Source organism: Cnephaeus nilssonii (assembly GCF_951640355.1).
Source record: "Cnephaeus nilssonii genome assembly, chromosome: 13".
In the NCBI taxonomy this organism is placed as follows: Eukaryota; Metazoa; Chordata; class Mammalia; order Chiroptera; family Vespertilionidae; genus Cnephaeus; species Cnephaeus nilssonii.
This window is the reverse complement of record NC_137084.1, coordinates 47,183,556-47,195,108: the sequence shown is the minus strand read 5'-3', so window position 1 is coordinate 47,195,108 and position 11,553 is coordinate 47,183,556. Positions and strand designations below refer to the sequence as shown.

Sequence of the window (11,553 nt, the reverse complement as noted above, 5' to 3'; positions counted from 1 at the left end):
TGACGCGTGCAGGTCGCTTCTTCCTGTGGTGTTGGAGCAGGACAACAATAAAGTCCGATAGAAGCCACCAGCGTGGGCTGCGTGTCTGCCTGTCGGAGGGGCTGGGGGCGGACCGGGCCAGCCTGTGTGTCATGTGTCGGCATGAACACATGCTCAATGAGAAAAGTTTCTCGGGGTCCTAGAAAGGCTCCGGGCCAGTCGGCTCCACTTTCAATTTAACAGAAAGTAACTGTTACTTGGTGAGAAACAAGAGTGAACCCTCCTTACCTCAGAGTCCGTCCTCCTGGTGTGTAAAATGGGAACTGCAGTAACCTCTGCCAATTCATCTTTCTTAGAAGGCACCCTGCCCTGGGACTGAAAAACGAATGTGTGTGACTGGGCGCCAACAGACTCTCAGCCCTGCGGCTGACGTGTGAGGGTCTATGACACTTGGGCCCAAACTCAAGCAGGAGGCCCTTGAAACCAAGCCCTGGCCACACCACTGGCCGCCACCTTCCCACTTTGTTCTCCCGAAGGGGACAGGCAGGGCTGTGGGAAGGGGGCCTCCCAGCCCCACGGTGGGATGGCACCTGGGGAAGGCCTGCCTCCCAGCTTTCTTCCTGGCCTGGGCCCACGTCCAGCCAGGGGAGACGACCGCCCCTCAGTTCTCAGAGGGAAGGGAGAAGGAATATGGTATCAGCACGAGCTACGGATGGACAGGCCAGAGTTCCTGGGGTCGGAAAATCCCCAGATACTGGGCTGCAGCCCCACCTGAGAGGCCCCTGTCAACACCATCAGGCAGCCCCTGGCCTGTGCACCCACCACCCCTCCAAAGGCAGAGGGTTCCCCGCTCCTTAGGATACGGGGCATTCTTCCTTCCCTCTGCAGCGCCCGCCTCTGCCTCCCGTCCTCACCTGTTCACTGAGCGCTTCCCTGCAGGTGCTTCCACGCCACGTGGGATGCTCGACAAGCCAGCGAGCAGGGGTACCCTCCTTACTGCCTAGACACGCGCACATCACAGCCATGGGGTGGGAAGGACGACATCTTCAAAGGCTTCAGAGAACCTACTTTATTCCTGTTTGAGACCCTGGGTCTCTGCTCTCCATGGAGAAGGGGTACAGCCGTGTCAGGGCACATGAGGTCAGTATCTCCTCCCCGCCAGTCCCTCCCGCCAGCCCCCAGGCCAGGGCTCTCTCTATCGGCCACTGAGCAGGAGCTGAGCCAGCCAGCTTTCCCGGACAGACAGTGGCTCCATGAGAAACAGACAAGATTGTAGTACGTAAGGATTCTCCGTCTCACCCAGAGGGGATGCCCACCGTGGCATCTCAGGCACTGAGGCAGGCTAGGGAGGGGGAGGGCTTCCCCCTGTGGGGGCTGTCCTCACGCGACATGGCTGCGTGGTCAGGGGCAGACCGTCTCTGATCCTTAGCCAGGCTGCTTCCCACCTCCCCTCGCTCGGGAAAGCGCAGACCGCACAGGCACCCACACGTTACCGGTGAACCTCTCAGAGAGCCGGGCAGTCTGAGGTGGGACACAGCCCCGCTCGGTGCCAGGGCCTGGCTCCTGCTCTGCTCTCTATACTGTCGAACAACAGGCCCGTCTACAAAGAGCCAGAAGGTAAAGGCTACTTGAAGGCAAACACTGGCGCTGTGAGGTTCGGCCCTGTCGGGGGTCTGCAGGGGACAAGGCCAGAGTGTCCATCTAAGGTGTTTAAGTTGGCCAGGACACTCGGTAAAATCCTAATGGGGTCGAGCCCAGTGTCGGGGCCCGAGGCCAAGTTTAAGGGGCTTGGGTCTCCTCTCTGTCTCACCCCCTGTGTCCCTCGGGCTGAGGACCCGTGTCCCAGCAGCTCCCTCTCCACCTTCCTAGCCCTCAGAAGGCTGCCTTTAGGGCTGGACCTGCCTCCACAGCTCCCCTCAGGCCCTCCTGACAGAGGCCCTCGGCCCTGGGCCTCCCAGAGGAAAGGGGTCAAGGCCTCCCCTGAGGCTGGCGCCCCCACAGGCAGGAACAGGGGAGGCTCCCATTAGAAGACCAGTCTGTGGAAGTCACCACCACTGCCACCTGCAGGGCTGCAGCCCCCAGGAGAGCCTTCATCCTCATCCTTGTCTTCGTCAAAGCCCCTCCCCCAGCACGGGGACCCGGGGAGTGCAGAGATGTAGGCCGCCCTGCTCCGTGCCTCCTTCTCCTGCTCCTGGAACACAGAGGAAAGGGGGAAGGAAGCTAAAAATTCAGGCTCAAAAGCAAGTCCTCCCACACTCCCTGCCCATGGCCCCCCAGGCACAGAGGAGCCACGCTTCTGCCCTAGAGGCGGTCAGCTCCGTGGGCAGACAGGAGGGACCCATCCTCCCGTCTATACCTAGGCTTCCAACTCATTCTTCCTGCTCCCAACAAAACCCAGCCCTTGGAGGAAAGAACTCATTCAGACTAGACTGGCAGCCGCTAAGGGCCTGATGCGGCACCAGGAGCAGGAGGCCCAGGGACTTCAGGGGTCACATCACACACACAGGGACCCCTCCGAGGGCTTCCTGGCACCACTGTCCAGCTCACCGCCGCAGGCACTGGGCACGGACTCTCCTGTGTCTGAGTTCCGCCTCCTGCTGAACGGAGGCCGGCCTCACTGGGCAGCCTGGTGGAAATGTACAAGCGGCCCGGTGTCCCACCCCGGGTGCCACCTTCCCCACAGACACTCAGACTCCAGGTGCTGCTGTCCGGAGGCCCCAGGTGGCCACTGCAGTTGTTAGTGGCCACCCCCCTCTCATTGTCAGAGCCCTGGTGTTCCGTTGCCAAGTATTTTGACACCAGCCTGGACATCAGAGAGTAGACAGAGGCGGCTCGCTGGGTAGGGAGGCCCCTGGGTGCCCAGAGGCACTCTGTCCGCTCACAGAGCCCACACTGCTCCATCGGCACTTACAAACCTGAATAAATGCCTGGTGGTACTCAGTGTCTGTCCCCCTGAAGTGAGGGTTGTATCTGTCTGTCCCCTGTCTGTCCCAGCACTAAGTGGTGGATGGAGGACAAACGGAGGAAGGGAGAGGCTCAGATGAGCAGTAACCCTGGGCCGGGTGGTGGTGGGAAGCCCTCCTCCAGGAGCTCAGAGCTCGGGTGGGGCCCTGCTCACCTGCAGGAACAGGATGTTGTCCCTGGAAATGGCTTCCATCAGGTCCTTGTGGAGGGCGGGTTCTGTGCGGACTCTGGGGGAGCCTGGTTCCGCCTCGGGGCCCTCCCCAGGCCGCTGCCGGTAAAAGAGCACATAGGCCGTGTCCTTGGGGAAGAAGGAGGTGACGTTGCTGACAGACTCGAAGGAGGAGAAGGACACCCGGGTGTCGTTGAACAGATACCACTGGTGCTCGGGCTCGGGCCTGTCGGCTGTTCCCAGGGAAGGGGCCGGCCGGGCGCCGCCCTCGCGGGCGTAGCAGTAGTAGTGACCACTCTCCGAGGACACTCCGGAGTGCACCACGACGCTGCACAGGTCGTAGGCCTGGGCCCGGCCCCCGGCCAGCGGCAGGCGGAGCAGCAGGGGCACGGCCACGTCTTCCAGGATCTTTCGGCGCCGCATGGTGCGCAGGTCGAAGGAGAAGCGCAGCAGCGTCAGGATGAGGTAGCGCGGGCCCTGGCTCAGCTCCACCACCTTCTCAGCCTCCTGCAGCGAGGCGCACGACTCACAGTAGTAGCGGTTCTCCTCCTTCAGCCTCTCCGGGGACAGGAAGTAGTTGACCAGGTCCAGGACAGAGCGGGAGCCCTCCCCGGAGGGGGCGGCCCTGTGGGTCCCTGGGCCCGGGCTGGCGCTGTCATTCTCCCCCTTCTCCACCTTCTTCTCCTCTCCTACCTCTTTCTCCTCCTCCTCCTCCTCCTTCTCTCTAGTCCTTCCTTCCTCCTCCTCCTTTTGCACCTCCTCCTTCGTTCCTTTCTCCTTCTCTGCTTCCTCCTCTTTCTCCACCTTCTCCTCCTGGCTCTGCTCCCCAGGCCCCTGGGACCCCAGGCCTCCCAGGTCCAGGACGGTTGGGGGGACAGCCCCCGTGACGCAGTGTTTCCTCTGCCTCTGAGGACCCGCCCTGCCTTGGACCTGGGCTGGGGAGGGTGGGGGAGACTCGGGGGCTCCCACGCCCTCCGCAGGCAGCACCACTGAGCCCGGGCGGTGGCGGTGACAGCGTTCGGGTGGGGGAAAGGCCAGAGAGAGGTCAGTGAAGGCCTCCTCCCTGGAGGAGACATTGAGGCAGCGGAGACAGCATATCCGAGTCACAATCTTGCCCCCGAACATCTTCTCCACAGAGGTGGAGCTTGGGCCCGGGGGCTCCTCCGGTGGGGACAGCGAGCTGGACTGCTTGAGCTTCTGGCAGATCCTGGTCCCCGTCTTCTCTTCTTCATGCAGCCTGGAGCAGGGAGCAGAGTGGCCATACACACACGGTCCATTTCCACTGCCCTGGCCTGATTCATGCCGTCTACCCTACTCAGCTGGCCACACATTCAGACATATGCACAGGCAGGAGTCTGCACAGGGAATATACATACATGTGCCAAATGGCACCCATGCACTCACAAGCCAGGCACGCATGCTATACATTTACTGCATACAGGCACACAAACCTGCTACATGTGTATGTGCACACACCCCAAGACCTGTGACAAACACACACGTGCACACTCAGGTGAGCACAGCGCAGTGGTATACATGCACAACACTCCCAGGTCACGCTACAGGTCAGCATCTCCCAAGCTCCCCTCACACAGCCCCAGTCCCCAAGCACACTTCTTGGACCCTTCCTAAGCGCAATGCAGCATGGAGGGGCGGGCTCCCCCAGGCCTAGCCCCCCTTACCGATCCAGCAGGTACTTCAGGTACTCTGAGCAGTCCTGCTGGGCGCCGGGGCTGAACCAGGGTGTCCAGGATGCAGAGAGGAAGTTCTCTGGGGAAATGGCAGGCCGCTAGGACCAAGGTAGGGAAAGGCAGGGTCAGGAGCAGCAGGCTGCTCACCAACCTGCTCCACAGCATGCTGGGAACTCTGTTCCCCCACTTCCCGGGCTCCTCACTGAAGGGCTCCCCTCCTAGTCCATCCCCGACCCTTCCCCTCCCACTAAGTCCACACAGCCTGGAGCAGGGCGTCAGCTTCACAGATATGAGCAATCCTCGAGGCATCTGCTCTTCCCTGGGATTCCTCAGACTTTCTCTCCAGGCCCCTTTTCGCTGCCATTTCCCCTGCCCAGCACACCTGTCACAAGCTTAGCTGGAGTCCCAGTCTCAGATGCACCTGCTCCATGAGCCCTCTGTCCAAGTACTGCCCCTGCTGTCTGCAGGTTCATCTCCCCCGCCCACCCCCACCCCCACCATGAGCTCCCAGAGGGAGGGACTGTTGCTTGCTCATCTCCCTACCCCCACACAGGCCTTGCATAACGCCTGGTCCATGAGGGAAAGAGACAGTGGACAAAATAAATATGGTCCTCAGGGTCCCTGGCAATGTGAGTGCTCAAACAGGGCAGCAGATGGACAAACAACCCCTGAGCATCGGGCGGAATCGCGGACGGGAGAATGCGCTGCTGGCACCCAGCACAGAGCAGGCCTGAAGGAGGCACCTCCGCTCCGGCCAGGTGAGGGCGCTGAGTCAGCATCAGGGGCTTTGGCCGTGAACACAGGCCAGCCCGGGCTGGGGCTCCTACACCAGGAAGTGGGGGCTCATAGCCAGATGCAGGCAGGTCTTGGGGAAGGGAGGGGTGTCAGACGCAGCCTCCTCTCCACCGCGCCCCAGCTCCCCTGCCCTCACCTGGCTGTGCTCCAGGAAGGCGAAGAGCCACTGCAGCTTGGTCATCAAGGGCTGTGAGTTGTTCTCAGTCAAACGGAGCACACAGTGTCTGAAGCTTCCAAACAAAGCGGGAGCACCCGGGTAAGCCGAGGGGCCTATCCTCGCCCATCCCGCAGGCGACCCAGAGCCCGCCCCGCCCCCCGCCCCGGGCTTAAAGGCAGAAGAGACACTTGTAGCCCAAGTCTGGGCCGGGGGCAGGGGAGGAGGAGCAGGTGAACAACTCGGGTTGGACAATGAGGTGACCCCTGATGTCCCTTCTGAAAGCCCATGACGCCAAGACTCGGAGATTTGAATGTCCTCCATCCTATGGTCCCAGGCTCTGCGGCACACTCCAGGGTCCATGCCCGTATCCTCGCCAGCCACTCACACCTTGTCCTGCTTGCCTGGGAAACGGTGTTCACACCCACTGAGAGCAGCAGACCTTGCTCCAGCCTCAGCCCTCCAAGTCCGCTCTCAAAGCCCCTTGCCAGGGCCCCTGCCGCTGCCCCTCAGACCACTCCTGCCGTTAAGTGAGGGGGGCAGGGGCAGCATGAGGAGCATGCTGAGAGAAGAGGACTCTGCAAGGGCACACAGGCTCCAGGTGACGGGTCTGATCCTATGGGGGCCGGGAAGGAGAGCCTCCTAACAACCCTATTCCCTAGACCAGTGGGAGGCCCCGGCCCAGCCTTGCTCCTGTCCTCACAAGCAGCTCTGGGCAGAAAGACCAGGCACCTCTCCCATCTGAGCCCACTGTGCAGAGCAGAGCACCCAGAGTGGGCTCCACTGGGCACCTGCCACAAGGTCAGTTCGGAAGCTCAGCGCTCAGAAACGTGTGATTTACTTGCTGTGACCTTAAGGACCATTTTTCTGATAAGCCACTTTTTTTACATTTTGCAAAAGTAATGGTCTGCAGAGGCTGGGAATTTAAAAAATAATAATAAAACTAGTTGGGCAGGCAGTTGGAGAGCACAGCAGCAGCAGCCCGTTAGCAAGTCCGAGAGATCCAACCTCCTCCTACTGGACCCAACATTCAGAACAAACCGACTGGAGGCCGTACCATAGAGCCCGAAGCAAAGCTGACTGACTGGTACACTGTGAGTTTTACTAACGAGGTCCAAGTGTGGTGTTGGCAAAAGAATATTTTAATAAGTCAACGGAACAGGCTGGAGAGCCCACACACAGACTCACTGATCACTGACAACGGAGCAAAGGCAGCAGAATGGAGCAAAGTCAGTCTCGTCAACAAATGGAACTGGAGCACCTGGACGTCCACATGCAAAAGAATGAATCTAGACACCTTACACCGATCACAGAAATAAACTCTGAGTGGATCACAGAGCTAAATATAAAACAAAATTACCAAAATCCTGGGTGAAAACCTAGATGACCTTGGGTATGCCAATGCCTTTTTAGATACAATAGACATGATGCATAACAGAAATAATTGCTAAGCTGGATTTCATTCAAATTTAAAACTTCTGCTCTGTAAAAGGCAGTATCAAGAGAATCAGAAGACAGGGCAGAGACTGGGAGAATACACTTGCAAAAGACACATCTGATAAAGGACTGTTATCCAAAATATACAAAGAACTCCTAACATTCAACAGTATGAAAAAAAAATTGATTAAAAAAATGGGCTAGCCGAAACCGGTTTGGCTCAGTGGATAGAGCGTTGGCCTGCGGACTGAAAGGTCCCAGGTTCGATTCCGGTCAAGGGCATGTACCTTGGTTGCGGGCACATCCCCAGTAGGGGGTGTGCAAGAGGCAGCTGATCGATGTTTCTAACTCTCTATCCCTCTCTTCCTCTCTGTAATAAAATCAATAAAATATATTTTAAAAAATGGGCTAAACATCTTCGCAGACATCTGACCAAAGTAGATATACAGATGGCAAGTAAGTACATGTTACTCCACCATATGTCATCAGGGAAATGCAAACGAAAACAAGACACACCTATTAGAGTGCCCAAAACCCAGAACACTGACAACCAACGCTGGGAAGGAGGCAGGGCAACAGGAACCCATTTACTGTCCCTGGGAATGCAAGATGGTGCAGCCCCTCTGAATGTCAGTTCAGCAGTTTCTCAAAAATTAAACATTCTATTGAGAACCGCCCAAAGACTAGATGAACTGAACTCCTACAACTAAGGACAGAAAGCAGCAGCCACGTCGAGACAGATGGAAGGGGTGGAGATGCAAAATGGGCTGGTCCCACACCCACATGTGGGGGTTAAGAAACAGGAGAGATCTCTCAGCTGTGTAGGGACCCCTGAGGAGCAAGGGCTTCTAGAACCACACCAGGATTCCAGCCCAGGGTTCCAGTGCCAGGAAGAGAAGTCCCCATAACTTCTGGCTGTGAAAACCAGCAGGGATAGGGTGACTGGAGTCCCAGGCAACTTTTTAAAGGGCCTGCTCACAAACTTAGATTCACTCGCTCTGAGCTCCAGTGCTGGGGCATCAGCTAGAAAAGCACCAGGAACACATGGGGAGGAGCTGAACTGACTAGCTTCAGGGCAAGGGCTGGAGAGGCACGGGGCAGGGCAGCTCACTGGGGCCAGAAGTGCCAGCAGAGCCCTGGCTGGTTTGGCTCAGTGGATGGAGTATCAGTCGGCCTGCTGACTGAAGGGTCCCGGGTTCGATTTTGGTCAAGGGCACATGCCCTGGTTGTGGGCTCGATCCCCAGTGTGGGGCATGTGGGAGGTAGCCCAATTGATGATTCTCTCTCATCATGGATGTTTCTATCTCACTCTCACTCTCCTTTCCTTTCTGAAATCAATAAATACACACACACACACACACACACACACACACACACACACACACACTAGTGGCCTGGTGCACAAAATTCTTGCACATTAAAAGGGAATTAATTAGAGGGAATATTTTAATATGGCTATTTGCCCTTTCTCTATAATAGAAGTGTCAGAGATGAAAGAAAATTAGTAAAATGTATATGAAAATCTTCCTCCTGTCAGAGTCTGGGGCGCACCATGGGAACCAGAGTCAAGTCCCCGCCCACCCACATGCGCCTTGAAATCGCGTGAGACCCAGACCCAGACCCGGCCGGCCCCACCCCCATTGGGCTAGATCCAGACCCAGCCAGACCCACACCCATCAAGCCCTGTCGGGTAGGGGGGGGGCACGGCCTCAGGTCACCTGGCCCGGTGCCAGGGCGGGGGGGGTACCTTGAGGTCCCCTGTCAAGCCACCCCCAGGCAGGGGGCGCAGCCTCAGGTCCTCGGGCCAGGGTGGGGGATGTGCCTTGAGGTCCCCAGTCAAGCCCTGCAGGAGGGGGCATGGCCTGAGGCCCCCTGTCAAGCCCCACAAGCGGAGGGCGTGGCCTGAGGTCCCCCGTCAAGCCCTGGCAGGTGGGGGGTGTGCCCAGAGATCCCCTGTCAAGCCCCACTGGGTGGGGGCACAGCCTGAGGTCCCCCATCAAGCCCTGCCAGGTGGGGGGGCATGGCCTGAGGTCCCCCGTCAAGCTCTGCCAGGCATGGGATGTGGCCTGAGGTTCCCTGTCAAGCCCTGCTGGGCGGGGGGCACAGCCTGAGGTCCCCCGGCCAGGCGCCGGGGGAGGGGGGCACGGCCTGAGATTCCCCCGGCCAGGCGCCGGGGCAGGGGGTACAGCCTGAGGTCCCCTGTCAAGCCCCACCAGGCAGGGGGGCGCAGCGTCAGGTCCCCTGCCTCAGCCCAGCACCACGCAGCCTCAGGTCTCTGCTGATTGCTCGTTAAGGCTCATTACAGGAACTCGGCCTCTGCTGTGGGCATAGCCATCTTGTGTTATGGGATCCCCGCCTCTGCTGTTGGTGCAGCTATCTTGTGTTACGAAATCCCTGCCTCCACTGTGGGCGCAGCCATCTTTGTTATGGCGTGATGGTCAATTTGCATATTTCCTCTTTATTAGATAGGATACTAGAGGCCCGGTGCACGAAATTCATGGAGGGGTGTTCCTCAGCCCAACCAGCACCCTCTCCAATATGGGACCACTCGGGGGATGTCCGACTGCCAGTTTAGGCCCGATCCCAACCGCTCGCCTGCCTGCCTGCTGATTGCCCCTAACTGCTCCCCTGTTGGCCTGATTGATGCCTAACTGCTCCCCTGCTGGCCCGATCACCCCCAACTGCCCTCCCCTGCCGACCTGGTCACCCCCAAGCTCCACCGGGCGTGGGACATGGCCTGAGGTCGCGGCCTGAGGTTCCCCATTAAGCCCCGCTGGCCATCTTGTGGTGGTCATCTTGTGACGACATGGGGACAGCCATCTTGTGATGATGCGAGGGCGAGACACCACCTAGGCTTTTATTAGTATAGATTTAAAAAGTGCCAGCAGATGCCACTGTCCCTTTGTTGAGCCCCCATGCACTGCTGGCAGGCACAAGCAGGCATCAAATCTGAGATCTCCATTAACTGAGCTAATGCCATTTGCCCTGCCCTGGTGATTCCCTGAGTCCCTGCCTCACCCAACTAGAACACTCCACTCAAACCTCTTCCAGCCACTTCTCCACACAAATAGCCTTTCTCCACTTGTGCTGCAGACTTTCCTAAAATATCTCAAAGGTCCACAAACCCCTAACATACCTCTTGCTAAGTGGCCCCAAAGCCAGCAGTAGTGGCAGCCAGCCTCAGTTCACAACTTAGCTTCTCTGAGGCACCTGCAAGCCCAACACAGGCAGCAACCATCTGCAAATCACCTTGTAGCTCCCACCAGGTATCTCCGGACCAGGCACAAGCAGTGGCTGAATTTGGCCTGTACCAGAGCCCCTTCCAAGAAGCCCCAAAACCAACACACCTGGTGGCCAGCTTCTGACCACAGAAAAGCCCCCCAGCAAGCTCCACAAACAACACATCCAAAGTGCGGACTCAGCAGGCACCAGAGCCCCACTAAAGTGAATCCCACCTGATGGGGTAAGCCCCTGCACAACAGCTGAACCTCTGTAGTCCTCACAGCCAATCATCCTAAGGGTAAATCCCTCCCACTGACCGCCCAACAGCAATCAAGACTCAACTACAACCGAAGGGCACAGCCCACACAAGGGCACCCCTGGAGCTCCTGGCACAGGTGACCAGGGAGACTGAGCCACGGGGTCCCACAGGACACCAACTACATAAGGCCACTCTGCTAAGACCAGAAGATATAGCAGATCTACCTAATACATAGACAAGCACAGGGAGTGAGACAAAAGGAGGAGACAAAGAAACATGTCCCAAAGAAAGAATAGGATAAAACTCCAGAAAAAGAGCTAAACAAAATGGAGACAAGCAATCTACCAAATGCAGAGTTCAAACACTGGTTATAAGATGCTCAATGAATTTATGGGAAGAGTAGATGAACTCATTGAGAACTTTAACAAAGAGGAAACAAAAATGAAGATAGAAAACATTAAAAAGAATCAGAAAGAAAGAATACAATAACTGAAATGAAAAATACATTAGAGGGAATCAACAGATTAGTTGAAGCAGAGGACAGAATCAGCAATTTGGAAGATAAGGGAGTAGAAGGAGTAGAAAACACCCAATCAGAACAACAAAAAGAAAAAATAATCCTATATAATAAAGAATGAATATGCAAGTTGACCATCACTCCGCCACAAAGATAGCGGAGGCGGGGTTTCCGTAACACAACATGGCTGCACCCACAGTGGAGGCCGAGTTCGGGTAATGAGCCTTAATGAGCAATCAGCAGGGACCTGAGGCTGCGCCCCCCACCCCACCCCACCCCGCTCCAGTGGGGCTTGACAGGGGACCTCAGGCCATGCCCCCCACCCAGCAGGGCTTGACGGGGGACCTCAGGCCATGATCCCCGCCC

The 11,553-nt window shown here is 57.6% G+C and overlaps 1 protein-coding gene across 5 annotated transcripts in view; it reads right to left on the bottom strand.

The window, feature by feature from the left end:
* Positions 1-135: 135 nt before the first annotated feature.
* The window catches only part of USP35 (ubiquitin specific peptidase 35), a 67,532-nt gene continuing 56,114 nt past the window's right edge, over positions 136-11,553 (bottom strand). For 4 of the 5 annotated variants that reach the window (XM_079787598.1, XM_079787599.1, XM_079787601.1 and 1 more), the window contains 4 exons: positions 5,735-5,828; positions 4,795-4,901; positions 3,098-4,349; positions 136-2,170 (listed from right to left, as the gene is read on the bottom strand). In XM_079787598.1, coding sequence (XP_079643724.1) covers positions 2,003-2,170; positions 3,098-4,349; positions 4,795-4,901; positions 5,735-5,828 — 1,621 coding nt within the window. In that variant the 3' untranslated portion in view covers positions 136-2,002. The remainder of the gene's footprint in view (positions 2,171-3,097; positions 4,350-4,794; positions 4,902-5,734; positions 5,829-11,553) is intronic. The other variant, XR_013814377.1, reaches the window with a different exon arrangement.